Source organism: Erpetoichthys calabaricus, chromosome 2, assembly GCF_900747795.2.
Source record: "Erpetoichthys calabaricus chromosome 2, fErpCal1.3, whole genome shotgun sequence".
Lineage (NCBI taxonomy): Eukaryota > Metazoa > Chordata > Cladistia > Polypteriformes > Polypteridae > Erpetoichthys > Erpetoichthys calabaricus.
The window spans coordinates 291,004,621-291,022,970 of NC_041395.2; the positions used below are offsets into that span (position 1 = coordinate 291,004,621).

Sequence of the window (18,350 nt, forward strand, 5' to 3'; positions counted from 1 at the left end):
TCAGTGTCAAAAATACAGAACTACTGTTCCAGCTAGTGGATTCAACAGATTTTTCAGCATTGGCACACATCACTATTGATGGTCAGCCATTGCACAAGGCTGCTGACTTCTGCTATCGTGATATCACACAGCGCACCAGTCTTAGTGTTGATGTAGTAGTTATAAAATGCATACACAAAGCATTGAAGTTCTGCCATTGGTGAGTTGCCACTGACTTTGAAATAACTGTGACATGAGACTTGAAACAAAAATCAGTGCTTGCAAACTTTCAGTGCCAAGGGTCCTCCTGTATGGATGTAAGACTTGGACTTTATACAAACCATTATGGTTGTTCCATATGTGTGGTCTTTGATGCACCCCTCACACAAGATGGTGGCAAAAAATACTAAACAGACATACTGCAATATTACCAAACGTGTGTCATTGAGACTGGCCGTCTTCAGTCAAATTTCCCACATGTCTCATAGCTGTTTACCCAAAGTAGTTCTCTACTATACTGATACATGGACACATTTAAGCAACAAATTAAAGCCTGTAACATTAACCTTATCACAAGGGAAAACAGTGGTATGGACAGGGTTAACTAGATGTGGACATGCACTGAAAATAGTAGCTAAGTTTGAATGTACCCACCCATGTTTCTTTTGCCCAACAAAGACTGTATTATTATATCATCTAAAATCCCATAAATAATAAAATAAACATCACTCATCTTTTGACAGTGACAGAAGACTCCATCAGTATTATGAAAATAATGTATTATTCTACTATATTGTTTTCCAAAAAATGCAATAAAGACATTTAAACAGACATAAAATCATATATAAGTCTCATATATTAATGTTTTTATAGGCCTTTAACTTAAACCAAGGTACGACCAGTTATGCTTGATTCCCAAAACTAGAATTCCTTATTCAAGGTGAAAATATAATTTCAACTCATAGATATCTTTTGTTGGTTAAATGTTAGAATACAGTAACAACACCAACAAATTTAACATTTTGCAGATTTTTGTCATAAAATGCTTCAGCTTCTCATTTGGCTGATACTGTATTAACAAGTATACTGTAGCTGTTGCCAACAATACCTTACAAAGAGGTGTAATCTACCAAGTGTCCTTCATCTGCATCTACTTGAAAAATGGCCAAACAACTAAAAAAATACATGATAAAGAAAACCAAGCACAATTCACATGTCTGTGCAGCCTGGACATTCTGGGTATGTCTTCATGGGTTCTTCACTCGAAACTTTGTTTTCATTTTATCATTGCACAAACCAAAGATGTATAACTTAGACTAATTAGCAACTTTACATTGAACCACTGTGAGCATTATGTGTGTGAGTGTGCCCTGGGATGGATCAGTGCCATGTCCAGGGCTAGTTTATGTCATGTGCTCAGCGTTGCCAATAAAGGATATCTAGCCTTCATGAACCTCAATCAGATGCAGCAGATTCAGACAATGGATGGATTAGTGGACTTTTGCTGCACTTGATCCTAAACTTAAACGAAACATCTGCTAGCTCAAAAAGAAAACCATTAACATAATAAAAGAATATTCTTATACGTAGTTGATGCTATTGCATTGCACATTTCAGAAAAAAAAACTTTTTCTGAACTGATTCCAGTCATATAAAAGGCTATATCTAATGTAAACATTTACTCTCCACAGAAGATGTACAGAAAAGTGAAATTTTAGTATTAGACGAAAAAATTATGAAGCTATATTTTCAGGGTAATACCTTCAGTTTTGTTTTCAAGCCCCTCCAACTGTTCTCTTAAAATCTGAATCTGCTGTTGCATACTGTTCAATCTGAGATCATTTTGTTTCATGTACTGTATATCTAGAGAAAAAGAAACAAAATGCATCATATTCTACTCTGGAGCAATTCTATAATTAAACAGAACATGTATAAAATTAAATAAATTAATATTAAATTTCTCATTTCAATCAATAATTCAGTCTGAATCAATTTTTATATGTCACCTTTCATGGCATGATAAAGTCCTTTAAATAAAAGATACAGAAATATTGGCCTGGTTTGCACCTCACCCTCCATGCCAGGTAAGCCTTTGACTTCACTTCCATTCACCTCTAAAATCAAGACTGGCTAATGCAATCTCTCAACTGATAGTACTATATTTAGCCAGGACAAATATGTGCCTCACTGATTTACTGTCTGTTGGATCTGTAATGCTAATGACATTTCTGTGTATGTGAAAATGTGAATGGACGACTAAATGAATTGTGTGTGTTTTTTTTTTAATCAATACACTTTCAATTATTGCTGGACAAATATGTACCAATATGGACCCATGACCTATTCCTTGTGTGTAAGGTATGAGGTTATGATGTGGCGTTATGACCCAACCCTTTTTTCTGTGTCTAATAAACAGACTGTTTATGTCAGCTGTGGATGTGACGTCAAGTGGGCTTTATCTATACACATACCTTGGTACATTATACAGTAGTACAAAACTGGAATATTTATACAATACACAGGGTGTTAATTTTACATACTGGAATGTAATAAAAGGAACAACATCTGTACTATGGCTATCAGTATATCACAGTTCCAAACAATTATTTGTCCAAGGGACGATATTTAGCATTATTTTGTTTAGACCTGGAATGGCCGCTGTGAGTGTTTATAGAATCAAACTTTGAACATGATGTAAGCATGTCATAATGATGTTTGTTGTTATTATGTTCATAAAGAAGAATACACACAAGACAAACCTTAGCTTTGCACTTCAAAATGGATACACCACACTACACCTAGGTGTGTGAAAGCAGCTTTTATAAAATCACAAAGTTAATGATCGCTAAGAGCAGAATAGCATTTTAAAGTAAAGAATGCCTTTTTTGTTGCATTTACAGAGGTGCTGACTAGCAAACAAAATCTAGTTCACCACCAAGAAAAGTGGTCACAGAGTAGCTCATCATCTCCAGAGGCAGCCCAAACAGGTCTGTCAGGGAATACAGAGTAGGATGTGGGTGACACTACATCAATAATATGCAATACAACTTATTTTTTGCATAGCACTCTTCAATGAACACTGTGAATAATTCTCAGTTAAAATACATATATAGATTATATTAATTACTAAATACAGAACTAGTGCACATATAAATGTAGATTTGTTAAAACATACAAAGAACAAGGTAGAAACTATTAAACATATCTGTCCATTAACTAATTGACAAACTATGCCCAGTTGAAAATGATGGAGATTAAAATTATAAAAGAGAAAGTCACAGTCCTGGAGACCTAGGCCAACTTGCTGCATACCCTCTCCTGGATTTTCTATAGTAAAGTCTGTGCTGGCCATCTAATCCTACTAGAAATAAAGGCATGAATTAATTTCTCAGTAACTTGCAAATTTAGAAAATGTCTTAATCTTCCAACGCTATTACAATAGAAAAAGCCTGTTTTGGACAGTTTTGTAATGTGTGTTTTAAATGACATACTAGAGTCAAAAATTACATCTAAATTGCGAGCTGATTCAGTAAAACTAAAGGTGATTCACATAGTTTTCATGAAGATTTATATATAGTATAGAGAGAGGGAGACAGAGACTATTAACATTGTGTGCCTGCTGACTACCTACAAATATTTTAGTAGATGCCAAAGTGAGGGATGTCCACATCCACATGGGATCATATGTAAATTTTAGACAGAATGTCTGCAGGCAGAGGATATTCACAAAGTTGAGCAACAATAAATTTAAACTTTAAGCCAAACAATATACTCAAGCAAATAAATTTCATTATGGTAGTCCTTCCTAAGTATTGATTCAAAGAACATCCTGTGCTGAAAGAATACAGAAAGTAAGAGAAGAACAAGAGGATAAAGTTAAATTGATAACTGCAGACAAAACTACAAGCTTAGGTGCTTTTGAAATAATGACTTAAAGGGTCCTGCATCTTGTCATTCAGGTGTCCAAATGACTGAGCACTCACAGAAATGTACATAGCTGGCACTTTGTGCAGAGTTAAGTAAGCTCCAGGAATAAAGATGCTCTATTTAAATAGAAAATACAAGCAGAAACCAGGAAGAATTAAAAGTAATAGTTGAATTGTTTCTAAGTGTGAATGCAACACTTCACATTAACAACACAAATTGAATGGATTTAGCTTAAAATGAGCTAAGTTTAAAGAAATCATAATTATATCAAATCTATAGATGGTAAATGCTAAACATTGGTAATGGGAGTATTTGTTAATAGGACTGTTTCCTCTGAGTCTTCTTGGAGTTCTCCTTTGACGAAATGCTCAGACATCATTAAATTGCACAAAAAGAATTAAATGTTATTATTTGCCACTGTGAATTTGAAAATGAGAATGAAGCCTGTGATAACTTTCTTGTGTTTTATAAATACGTCTTTGTGAAGTACATCTATCCACTTTCAAATCCTCATGCCACCAATGATTTGTGGAATGATCACTGGCTGCTTTGTCACCCAATCACACTGTTTTAGCATATGTATAGCAAATAGGTGGATTAAAACTAAGCTGACACTTTATTAATAGGTTTTCTTCCCAAATTGCACACAGCACAGTCTTTTCTGCTTGGCTGTGTGACTGAAATATCGAGACAGATTATTTCAACCAGGAGAAGGAATTTGCCTCAGGAAATTGATCTTTGTGGACACTTCCACCTTTTGCTGCTGAAAGCATATGCGGATCTAACATACATACAGGCAAACAGAGTACGATGGACACGCACAGACTACAAAGTCCTTAAGTGTAACCTGGTTAAGGCTTTACATAGCTGGATAACAGGACTCACTAACAAAAAATCTATATGTTTTAACCAGGTTTCCTAGAGACCAATAAACAGGTTTCTCCAACTGGAATAAGGGTTTACATGGCACATTTAGAAATCAGGCTTCTGTGAATAACCAGGTTATTAAAATGCATGTAAACACACTGAATGAACTATTAGTCTATGCACTGGTAGACCATACTGACTGTCTTTAAGTGTGTTGGGGGTCAGACTATAGCATTCTACATACAGTACTTGTAGAGCCTGAAATAGTATGCATTATATTACATCATGCTTCCTGCACCCACTGTGGCTTCAGGTTTTTTATTACAACCAGTTTCACAGTCAATGATTCATTTTACCAATCAAAACCTCCTTCTTGAATTACGGTAGATGGTCTTTTTTTTCTTCACCAATTTTACTGTACATTCTCAAAAGCACAGCAGTGTGAGATTTTAATTTATGAGAAATCTTTGCTTTTGCGATAATTTTAAATTCTTAATTCCTTTTTGTTAATTTCATATTAATAAAACTTTTTTTCCTGTAGACTTTGCTCCTTAGTTATATTCTAGCAATGACAATTAGCAACAAACAGAGGCAATGACAGTGAAAGGCTTCTGCTACTTGTAGCTAATATGCTCATTATTAAGTAATAGCCTAAATTACCAAAACGCCAGGAAAAGCAGATTGAAAATATTGGTGATGCTGATGAAAACCAAGATAAAAAACACAACATAATCTCCAAATAATATTTGTAAATGTTTGCTACATGCCAATAGAAACAGGAAAATGACAGCTTGCTTAATTAAGACAAGTCAAATTAAAATCAGAAGTTGGTTGATGCAAAAAAAAAAACCAAAAAAAAACAACAGCCATAATGGGCCCCCAGGACTGAACTTGAGAACCACTGAGTTAGACAGTGAACTGCTTGTTACTATATCATTTGTATATGTGAATTGGTGTGATTGTAGGGTTGTATCAGTGTGCATCTGCAAAGACAAAATAAGGTTAAGGAGTTTGCGGTGCTTAAAAGAAAAGAAGGCAAAAGAGAAGTTTCAGCTGTACAGCCTTCAACAGTTATGCAACTGACAAGGAAAAAAGCAGGTAACATACCCTTAACTTGTATTACAAAAAAAATGTACTAGTCTGTAATAATTAAATTATGCTCCATGTGTTTTACAACAGTACACTTTTAAGTGAAAAACATAGGCATTTCTAAAATGAAACAAAATTCCAATATAAAGCAATAATTTACAAAAATGTAAAAATAAGCTTCACTTCATGCTTCAATACCCATAACACTGAATGACATTCTGATTTCAGTTAATCCCATGAGGCAGAACATATTGATGCCAATGCACCTGTAATACATGAGCAACTTTATGCATTAAAATTGGTTTGCCATAAGATGCTTCAATTTACATGTAAAAACAGAGAACCAATGCTTTCCAATAATTAGTTTCCATTTCACTATGTGGTGTTTGCATTCCCTGGAAATCTGCATGTTTAGATTTTCCATTATACTTCCCAGTCAACACACTGCATCACACTATGTAGTCTAGTATGCAGACTAATGTCAAACCTTGCTGTAGGGAGGATATACTTCAAAACTTTCCAGCCACTCAGAGGTTCTATTGCCAACCCTCCACAGCCAACCTGAGCCTAACCCTCTACACCCAACCACAGGACCACTTACATTCCAATAGAGCCTATGTGGGGAATGAACATCAACTCATGGCAGTTTCATGCTATATAAATGATTGATGGGGTATGTTGTTTCCTGAGAGCCATATCTTGCTGGTGGTACATAAAACATATAGGTAACTTTTTGTGATCTTGTAATTTCTAGGAGATCATGGTTGAAGTTCACAAAATATTGCATGCATATTACAGCCGATACAACTTAAAATCTGGATTTTAAGGCCTTTTATAAGTTCCATTGAGAATTTGGGTTGTAATGGCTCAGTTGTGACATGTGCAAATCTACAACAGTGTGTTGTGATGTGAGATTTTGCATGTAATAAATATTTTGTATGTCTTTATTTGTAACTTAGATTATTAGTGTTACATTAGTGAGAAGCATTCATGTTTACAACCCTCCCACCAGGACTGAGTCTATTTGAATTTTATGACAGGATTTGGGGGAAGTGCCTCAAACCAGTTGGCAAGTGTTTCTCTGCTAAAGTCTCCCTCTCAACCCCCCGCAGGAAAGCCAGGTTGCTTAACTGCCAAGCTTTAACTTACATATGGTTTTGGGGGCAGGTGTGAAGATGTTCTATTCCCCCATTGGTCTGAAGTATGGCTGTTTGAAACTGGCTTGTATCAGAAGCCTTTAAGTACCATGACATCCTATTGGCTCTAGGGGTTGGACAGAAAACCTATAAATGTGCTCACTCCCTCACCAAACTGATGAATGACCATCTCACACCATGAACTGAAAAGGACAGCACAATGAAGAGCACAGCTTGGCAACCATATTAAGAAAGGCAATAGGCCTGCTCTGAAGAAAGCTGACCACAAATGATGCCTTAACTAGAGACATTTTAAGTAACTAACCAATCTGTGTGCTGCCTGAAACTACGCATCACCATTTAATCAGGTTGTATGGTTGCCAATATTCAAATGTACTTTGCATATTGTTATTATTTATAAATATTATCAATAATACATTGTTTAAATTGTAACTTAACTCCTGCTGGTCTTTTACTACACCTAATTGCCTGAAGTTATAGATGTAGAAGGGAAGGTGGGGAGAAGTTATATACTATAATACCTTATAAACAGCAGTAAGTCTGTGAGATTTGAGGCATTCTGACAAAGGCTACATATTAATAATACAAAAGGGGAAAGTAGAGTAATATACTCTGATATATTACTCTACCAAGACAAAATACAGTGTTAACAATGCCAAAATAGTTCAGTAGATAGTAATGAATTTAGAATACTGTTTAAGTTTTGAACTACTTACAATGAAGGCTACATTCCACTAGAATGAATCAAATAATGGAAATCATTCAAATGAAAGAAATAAAAGCAGGGGGGTTTTCGGTACAATGGTGGACCAACACAACCCTTGCACATCACACAAGAATGACTGTTAACTACTTTTATTAAATTTTGGATTTACAGAATTGTTTATGAGATTCAAAATATTGCCTTCATTGGGAATTTCAAAAATTTCACTGCAGAGTTGTAAAGGGAGGGATAGCACTACAAAAAACATGTAATACTCCAAAACAGCTGGCTGGATATTCTTGAAATTTTGCATATACAGTATAGCACTGTTTACCCAAATTGACAAACACAGTTTATAAGAGTTTCAAAAGATTTGTCATGAATGGGGTACAATAAAGGAAACAATGCTAATCAGTAGTTCTGATCAGCTTACATGTCATATCACTGATTCAATTACAGTATTCAACAAGTCATCCAGTTTATTAGTGTCAAATTAAACATGTAGACATGAAACCATAGTAAACCAGGAAATACAAATAAGCAGAGTTAGTTCATGGTTCCAAATAAGCAAGGACTTACCACAATTGTGAAATCCAATCATACAAAAAAGATCAAATTCTTGACTCATGAGAGCAGAGAAATTGATAGTTATTGTAGATGATGGATGGGACAGTTGCATTTCAGCCAGAAATAACTAAAGGTTCAACATTTAAAAAATACATGAATATCTGCTTTCATTCCTTAATCCATTATATAAATACATCCATGTTTTTTAGATACAGTGACAAAATATAATACAACATATAATGAAACATTACTAACCCTCCCTACTCTGTTTCTCCTCATGCTACACTTCTGTGGTAGTTGGTGCCACTGCTCTAGTTCAAAGCTGTTTTCTACCAATTCTGGAGGCCTTAAAATTAAAGGATGGAATGATTCTATTGCCATATTAGAAATCATGGCATAAACATATACTGTACAATGCTCAGGAGGGGCAGGAGGCCAGTAAGCCTAGGTCTAAAGCCTTGTGACTGTGTCCAACTATGTCTTTGTCTTTTATAACTGATTGTTAACCCCAGGCATCTCTTCTCCCAACAATGTTGTTTTCTCCAGGAATCCTGCTAGCTGGACTTTTTGTTTTCCTCTCCCCTGTTGCAAACTGGACATAGTTGAAAGATATTGTTAATGGACAGATATTGTTAGGTTCCTTTAATATTAATCAGTTTCAAACTTACTTGTTTTACTTTTTATTAAAACATGTCTATATCTTCACTTGTATGCATTATGTAATTAGTAATGTATAAAATTAAACATTCCCTGAAGAGATCTATACAAAAATAAACTCAATCGAACTCCTTCCTTTTCTAGATGTGTAGCTTAGCTTTCTTACTAATTAGTTTAGTGTATGTCAACCTGGTGAAGTGAATTTTTGTCAACCAATTTAATCAGACCTAAATCTTTTTGCTGATCAGCTTGTCTCAATTTTGTCTTTGAGAAGTATATTCCGTCAATTGGCCCCTTCTTTTAAGATTTCCAAATATATAATAATTTGGCTTGTTTACTTCATTGCACAATTTTAAGAAGATTTCCTTCCTCCATGAATTTGTCAATAAGACAGGGTTTTCACCTCGATGCATTTTAAACCATATTACATATTTTCTGTTTGATGACTTAGGGATTCTTTGCATCACAGTCTAACAATGTATAAAGTGCAAGTCTGTTCAAGTACAGTGATGGCATCAAAGATTAAAATGAAGCTCCCCAACCTGGTCATAACTTGGATCCAAAGGACCTAGAGTAGATGAGTGCTAATGGAAACACCTGAACTCGTTTTCATTATACTTAATAAGCAGATCTGGGGATGCTTTGTGGCATAGTGGTTAGCACTGCTGCCTCATAGCTCCAAGTTTTTGAACTTGTGGTTATTTCACATTTTCCCCAGCAAGTTAATGCAGATCTTTCTTCAGGTAATTTGGTTTTCCTCCCACATTACAAAAACATGCATGTTTGGTTGACAGGCATCTCTAAACTGATTCTGTAAGAATGATTGTTGGGTTGTGTGTGAGTGTCTTATAGTGGGGCGCAAACTAGAGTTGACCTCTAGTCAGCTTTGCACCTAATTCTCACAGGATAGCCTTTGGCCTACTGTGGTTCTATAAGTGGTTGGTTGCAAAAATCAATGGATGTTGAAACTCAGAATATGGTGTTAAAACACATTCATAAACAAAATAATATAACGTTAATCTCTCTGATCCTACGGTGAAATCTAATTGCTACAATGAAGGATTTATTAAAAGCGATACAGAATAATGTTGATGCCAAACTTAAAACAAAATTACATAAAGGAGTGTGATGGACAGCTGGCAGCTCAACACGGCTGGGATGCCCCTGGAATAAAAGGATGGGGGAAGGCAGGACTTGCCGACACTGCTTCCCCCAAGATGATAGATGGCAGCTTCCCTGGACTGCAGCGTTGCTTTGGATGCCCGCAGGGCACTATGGGACTTGGAGTTAAGCAGCACAGCCCTGCGGGGTACCGTAGGTGCCGCCAGGGGACACTGTGGGAAGTTGGTGGGAAAATAAATTCTCACCTAGCCCGGAAGTACTAATGGACTACGACAACAGAAACCCCAAAGTACTTCAGGGCCGATTGAAAACTTGACTTCTCCAGCTGACCCAGAAGTGCTAGTAAGTCATGTGGGAGGAAGAATAGAAGCACTTCCGGGCCAAGAACTATAAAAAGGACTGATGGGAACCCAGCAAGCGAGCCGGAGTTGGGACGGAGTGTGATGTAGCTGCTTGGGAGGAGAGGAGAATTATTGTATTTAGCATTGTGTGATTATTATAGTGTTTACTTGTTTATGGTGGTGGAGGTGCTTTGGGGCACTTTGAAGAAGAAAATTAAAATACTTCTGGATGCTTTTAAACCTGTGTCTGCATCTGTCTGTTGGGTTTCACGGGGCAACAGCTCCCTCAAGCGTCTGTTTATTGACATTGGCGTAGCCGGTAGGATTCTGACAGTCTGTTTTGGTTGGAAAACCTTTAAAATGAATGCGGACGCAAACCCAACAGACAGAGCTGCAACACAAGGAAGCCTGCGAAAAGCCTACCTTACATCGGTCCACCATGGAGAAGAAGAAGACGGGGCAAATCGGCAGCATGACTAGGAAACCCATGTTCGGAATTGTCGTCGTCAGTGAAGAGACGGGAGGAGGTTGCAATCTTCAGGAAAAGAATCTTCCGGATGACAATGTCCAGGATGAGGTACGTGCCAGAGAGGGACTCGAGAAGTTTTACGAGTTAATAAACTTTGTCCTGTGCACGTACCTCTTAGATGAGAACAATCCGGAAGACTGGCGAGGAGCCTGGCACAACCCTAAAGATGAGGAATGCCTCTCCAACAGTCTGCCGAGCAACAAGGAGGGTTTCCTTTTAGGACAGGCGGATTGCAGTCGGCCGGTGGCGGCACCCCGGAACTCTATTTTTAGAAACTCCAATCCCCAAAAGCCTGTACGAATCCCAATGGAGCATGTGCCAGAGATGGGCATGCTCATTGGCTCACGGCCGGGAGGTGGGGCTGATGATGGCCCGAGCCCACCTCCGGCCGGTTCAAATAATAATATTGATGTACGGGAGCTGTAAAAGTTGATCCAGCCCATACAAAGTTTCTTCCAGGTCCTATCAGCCGTGAAGGAACTGACTGAGGAATTGGGAGCAACGTCTGAAGTGACTTTGAAACGGGTGGAGGAATACCTGCTGCGGTGGTTTGGTCAGGAGCTTCCCGAGATGGTCGATTCGGCGGCACAGGTGAGTTCTACCGGTACCATACAGGATAAGGGGATGCAGAGTGCAGGGGCAGTCAGATCAACTCATATTGACTGCCAAGTAACTTCACGTCCTACAAATGATAAAGGGGTGATGACCAAGTGTTCGGTGGAAGGGTCGGATAAGTCGGAGTGGCTGGTTAGTGCTTACTTCCGGGTTATTTTCACCCTTGAGACACTGGTGCCGGTCAGCCATAAAACTAGAGGGGTGCAAACAGCAAAGGGTCTCTCTCTTATGCATAGAGAGACCCAGATTGTAAGTAAACCCCAGATTAAAAAGGAGGTCCCGGGAGAAAAGCAGGGACCTTCTGATAGTACAGCGAGTGGAGTTATAAGCTCACGTGTATCTGAAGGACTCTCTCCGCGACGGTGGAGAGACAGTCCAGCCTCAGCTGACAGTGGGGCGAAGCCGGCAGTTCCAGCCTGCTTTCAGTCTCACAGGGCCAGAATATCCAGAGGGATGCGGCTGTGTTATGAATGCCGCCAGCTGGGCCATATGTGGAGGAATTGTCCGCGGAGAACCGGAGAGGCGGTTAAAAGACAGCAATTGTGCAGTATCTCCCCGCAGTTCTCCAATTCTTATTTTATAGGACGAAGCCACGGTCCGGTTACTGAAGACAGCCCCTCCTGGAGAAGGCCAACCTCGCGGGGCAGGCCGCTACGACTTACGGTGGTCAGCCGAGGATGGGATAATGTGATGGATGGCCGGCACTGCTTCCCCCAAGACGATAGATGGCAGCTTCCCTAGACTGCAGTGGTGCCCCGGATGCCTGCAGGGCACTATGGGACTTACAGTTCAGCAGCACAGCCCTGCGGGGTACCGTGGGTGCCGCCAGGGGATGCTGTGGGAAGTTGTTGGGAAAATAAATTCTCACCTAGCCCGGAAATACTAATAGACTACAACAACAGAAACCCCAAAGTACTTCAGGGCCGATTGAAAACTTGAATTCTCCAGCTGACCCGGAAGTGCTAGTAAGTCACGTGGGAGGAAGAATAGAAGCACTTTCGGGCCTAGAACTATAAAAAGGACTGATGGGAACTCAGCAAGCGAGCCAGAGTTGAGAGGAAGTATGATGGAGCTGCTGGGAGGAGAGGAAGAGAATTACTGTATTTAGTATTGTGTGATTATTAGTGTTTACTTATTTATGGTGGTGGAGGTGCTTTGGGGCACTTTGAAGAAGAAAATTAAAATACTTCTGGGTGCTTTTAAACCTGTGTGCATCTGTCTGTTGGGTTTCGATCCGTTTATTGACAGGAGTTTAAATAGTAAAAACATATGGTTGAAATTTTCAGTCAAGCATAAAAAAAGTATGTAATACTTGTTTCAGTTCCTTTTAGAAATTTGCTCAGGTTGACTGGTTCATTACTTCCTTTACATTTATGGTAAGACATGACAAAAGTATTAAATACTAAAGATATTCTTGATGATGTGTCTTTCTTTTGGTAAAAAACTTACCTTTATTTACATCTTCTGCCTCTTTTGCAAGACTCTGTATTTCTGCTTTTGCTTGGCTTTCAGCGGCCATTGCTCTGTTTGACAGCAAATTGTACTCACAGTTAAAATCAGTAATTTCTTTGAGGAATTTTTTTCTTTCTTCAGTAGTTTCATTTTTCTTTTGTCCCTAAAAGAAAAATGCTCAGTCCTAAATAAAATAATTAAAAAAACTATTTGATGAAATATTAAAATGTCAAAAATGTAATATACAAAAATTTACTGTTCACAATTATGATCTAAGTGCCAAGTTATGTTTAAAACTTAAATTATGGGAAAATACAGAACTTCAATATTGGCTGTATTTATATATATATATTATCATTTTTGTTTGCAATAGTAATGAATCTATAGAAAACTCTCTATATTTAAATTTTATAAAATCAGTATCTGTAATGATTTTCTTCAAATACATCCCAAAATCCAAAAAATGTTGGGACAGCATTGAACAGTCCATGTATAATCACAGTGACAGCCGTGTCTGCATACTAATAAAAATATCAGCACCATTTCCAGTGGGTGTGGAACTCCACCAGGGCTGGGCTTTGTCTCTAGTCCTGTTTGTGATTTTCATAGGCAGGATATCAAGGCACAGCCGGGAATGGGAGGGGGTCCAGTTTGGTGACCTTAGAATCACACCACTTCTCTTTGCAGATGACGTGGTGCTGTTGGTTTCATTGTAAGAAAAAGGTGGAGTGGACTGTCCTCTCCAAGTGGGAGGCAAGTTACTGTCTTAAGTGGAGAGTGGAGTGCATCAGGGTCTTATTCACAACTGAGGGGAAAAGAGAAGACAAGATCAACAGATGGATTGGGGCGGTGAGCACAGTTAGCCAGAGCTCTCAATTCACCAGCCGATCTACCCTCACCTATGGTCATGAGCTTTGTGTAATAACCGAAAGAATGAGATCGTGGGTGCAAGCAGCCAAAATAAGCTTTTTCCGCAGGGTGTCTGCACTGTCCTTTAAGAGATAGGTTGAAAAGCGTAGACATCTGGGAAAGGCTCGGAGTAGAGCTGTTGACCCTTCGAATCGAGAGGAGCTAATTGAGGTGGTTCAGTTATCTGATATGGATGTCACCTGGATCTGTGGAGGTTTTATGGGCACAACCAGCTAGAAGGAGACCCCGGGGAAGACCTAGGGTTCACTGGGAGGATTATATTTCTCAGATGACCCGTGAATGCCTTTGGATCCCACAGTATGAGTTAGCAAGTGTCGCTGGGGAAAAAGATGTATGAGCTTCACTACAAATACTCTTGATCAGGTAACCCAGCATCTGATAAGTGGTGGAAAATGAAACAAAAAGTCCAAGTAAATTTAAAAATCACTTCTTTTTCTACTGATTTTTTTCATATTGTCACAATACGATACAATTTATTTTTGTATAGCTCAAAATCACACAAGAAGTGCAGCAATGGGCTTTAACAGGTCCTGCCTTTTGACAGCCCCCAGCCTTGAGTCTCTAAGAAGACAAGGAAAAACTCCCAAAGAACCCTTGTATGGAAAAAAAGAAGAAACCTTGGGAAAGGCAGTTCAAAGAGACCCCTTTCCAGGTATGTTGGGTATGCAGTGAGTGTTAAAAGAAAAGGAGGATAAATACAATACAATACACAGAACAGAACACAAGTAATCCTCAATACAATACAATAGTACAATAGAAATATTACAAATACAGAGAGGAATTCAACAGTAGATGATATCACATAATACGATTTGGATTTGTTCAGAGTCCTGGAGACCTTGGCCATCAAACTGCCCACCCCCACTGGCCAGCACTGGACCAACCAATCTGATGATCCAATGACATAACTTTTTTAGAATTGTGGTTGTAGATCATCAAACCTTCAATGCTAAAATTTGCAAAACCAATATACACACTTGATATTCTATAAAAGATTTTTAATCATTAAATTAGGAGTGAGGAAGCAATTAGCAAAAAGTCATCATTTATTTTTCATTTAATGTTTGGATTATTTTGGGAATACAATTGTTGTTTTTGTGTGTACCTTTTTAAACATTTTTTAATGTTTATTTCTTCCTTTCTTTGGGTCAATAATATAAATATGTAGCCCTGTAAGTTGGGTAAGAAGATGATTAAGTTCATACAGCATTATTACAAAAATCAGCCGAAATTTACTTCCTCTGGGCGGAGTAAACTTCCATGAAGTTAACCACTTATTTTTATGATCTATGTCTGGTATTACTTGTTAGTAAAATAATGCTTATTCATCTATTTGTGAATCATATGTAACAACATGGATTTTTCATGTTTTAATTAAAAAATATCCTCTGACTTAGAAGAAACACTGACAGAGCTATTACAGTTCTAGTTGCATTACAGTATCAACACAATTCGCTGTTCCTGCAACAATTTTGTTTCCACTTTTTAGTGAACAACAGTCCACTACTGCTTTCAATTTGCTTTACTGTGTAAACAGAATTGTACAAGATACCCTGCTGATCAAACAACATATCTTCTCTTCTCTTGAAAAATCTTGTTATAAAGTCAGACCACTGACTTCAGCTTTTGACCCTCGCTTTCACAAAGCAGCAACCTGTGTTCTAACATTAAGAACTCAGATACAGTTTTATGCAGAGTTCTCCACTCAGTAGAATTGAAATTCCTCTCTTCCATGAACAAGGAATAACAAGAATTGTATATGGTATCATCCTCCTTACACAACTTCAAACACTTACAAACCTTATCCAATAGTTAACTGGGTCAACTCTGAATCAGAGTGGGAGTTTCCATAAAGCCTCATATACACAAAACTGATCTGAGAAAGCAGAGGAAGGAAGTGAAACAACTGATTTATAACAAACACCAGGGGCCTCATGTATAACGCCGTACGTAGAATTCACACTAAAACATGGCGTATGGACAAAAGTGGAAATGTGCGTACACACAAAAAAATCCAGATACATAAATCTGTGTGAATGCCAACTTCCACATTCTTCCGCTCCATAAATCCCGGTCAGTGTGAAAAAGTAACGCACGTGCACGCACCTGCTACCCTAACCCCAACTCCTCCCAGAATTACGCCTCTTTGAATATGCAAGTCAATATAAATAGCCCTTAAGTTCAGTATTCTGTGAAAAGGCAATGGCAAAAGCACGGGAGGAAATAGAAGAATTTCTGCGAATACCAAGTGGAGGCAAGGAAAAATATAATATATGTTGGTTTAAACAGTGGTATAAACAACAAAAGGAAGTTGATCGAGTGACATAGAGTGTTGGAGAAACTCGAAAGCTCAAGTTCACAAAGTCGCACAGTCCCCAAAAATAAAAAAGAAGTCGTCAGATATCAAAGTGGCTGTGAAAAGGCGAGTCGTAGCCCATCGTCTGAGTGTCATATGAAAGCTTATTAGGGTACAAAGAGAAAAAAAAAAAAAATAGGGACACAGTGAGAAAAAAGATCGAAATGTCAACTTTAATCTCGAAATTTCCATTTTAATCACGTAGTTTATTTTGTCATTAAAGTAGAACATCATAAACTTCATCTTTAAATTACTAGTTTCTTTCAAATCCCATCGTAACTAAAGTAGCACGTTAAATGTTTTGTATGTGTTCTTCTATGTGCTCTGTGTGTGAATCACTACGTGTTTCTTCACTACAGACTTTCTCTTCCTCCAATAGGACACAGAATCCATTACATTTGTGATGTTACAGCTCTCTAAATAATTAAAATACTGAGATGTATACTTGATATCATTTTCATGATGATAGGAGTTAAAGCAAGTTATTAAACATGGGAACACAGCAGCGCAGTAATAGTGACAAGCTGGTGCCCTGTCCAGAGATTGTTCCTGCCTCAGTACTGCAGCAGTACTGTCTCTTTCAAACGTATTAACCTCTAATTCCTGTCCTTCCTTTTCTTTCTCCAAGTAACCAATCGCCACACAATCAGCTCTGTAATAGATGTTAAGCCATCAGTAAGCTTAGAACGTCGATTCTTCAAAACGTTTAAGGAACACTGAAATATCTTCATAGTACATGTTTAATTATTCTGTCCATCTATCCTTCCAGTGTCGCGCTAGCCCCAGCAAGAATACAGTGCAAGGCAGGAACAATCCCTGAACTAGCTAGTGCTGCGACACCGTGTCCTCACATGTTTAATTACTAACAATTGTTGAACGAGCCCTGGACACAGACATGCAGACATGTTATTTTTGCACCACCACACATTTATTTACACTATTATTTACACAGTCCTTAAGTGCACCACAAACCCCAATCTTCCCCAAAGTCCAGGCCAACCACTCTGCCTCTTCGGACCGCCTCCTTCTCTCTTTCTCCGACCTTGTCCTGCTTCCACCCGACTCCAGCCTTGAATGAAGGGAGGTGGCCCCTTTTATCCATACCTGGATGTGTTCCAGGTGTGCACCAGCAATCCTGCGGACATGCCCCAGTGTGGCGGAAGTGCCTGCTGTCCTCCCGGAAGCACTCCGGGTGTTCCCTCTCTTCTTCCCCCCCAGCACTTCCTGGTGTGACGGAAGTACTGGGGTCCAGGGTCCTTCAGGCAGGGGGACGCCACCTGGCGGTGACCACAGGCCCCTACAGGGTTGGGCTTCCAAGCCCTGTACCCGTGGCCCCCAATACAACCAGGGCGGACTCCGCCTCGTGTTCTGAAGGAGGTATGAACCCTCCTCCTGTCGTCCTGGGCATCCCGGCCGGGCATGAACCCCAGCTGGGCGCCACACAATATAGATTTTTTAAATGATGTTAACATTTTGTCTGTATAATGTAATAAACATATTTTGCAGCATTTCATCTTAATAATGAATAATAATAATAATAATAATAAAATGAATAAAAATGACGCTCTGACGTCACATGTGATGAAGACCATGGAGCGACTGCTGCTTCACCACCTGAGGCCACAGGTATGCCACTCCCTCAACCCTCTGCAGTTCGCATACCAGGAGAAGGTGGGAGTGGAGGATGCCATCATCTATATGCTACACCGATCACTCTCCCACTTAGACAGAGGCAGTGGTGCTGTAAGAATTATGTTTCTAGACTTATCTAGCGCCTTCAACACCATCCAACCTCTGCTCTTTAGAGACAATCTGACAGAGATGGGAGTAGATTCATACCTAGTGGCATGGATCGTGGACTATCTTACAAACAGACCTCAGTTATGTGCGTCTCGGGAACTGCAGGTCTGACATTGCGGTCAGCCACACAGGAGCGCTGCAGGGGACTGTACTTTCTCCGGTCCTGTTCAGCCTATATACATCGGACTTCCAATACAACTCGGAGTCCTGCCACGTGCAAAAGTTCGCTGATGACACTGCTATCGTGGGCTGCATCAGG

At 38.9% G+C, this 18,350-nt stretch overlaps 1 protein-coding gene across 2 annotated transcripts in view; it reads right to left on the reverse strand.

Annotated features, from left to right (window-relative positions):
* LOC114647187 (coiled-coil domain-containing protein 172-like) overlaps positions 1-13,162 on the reverse strand; it is a 49,976-nt gene extending 36,814 nt beyond the window's left edge. For both annotated transcript variants that reach the window (XM_028795762.2, XM_051922459.1), the window contains exons 1-2: positions 13,003-13,162; positions 1,741-1,842 (exon numbers count right to left, since the gene is read on the reverse strand). In XM_028795762.2, coding sequence (XP_028651595.2) covers positions 1,741-1,842; positions 13,003-13,072 — 172 coding nt within the window. In that variant the 5' untranslated portion in view covers positions 13,073-13,162. The remainder of the gene's footprint in view (positions 1-1,740; positions 1,843-13,002) is intronic.
* Positions 13,163-18,350: the final 5,188 nt, after the last annotated feature.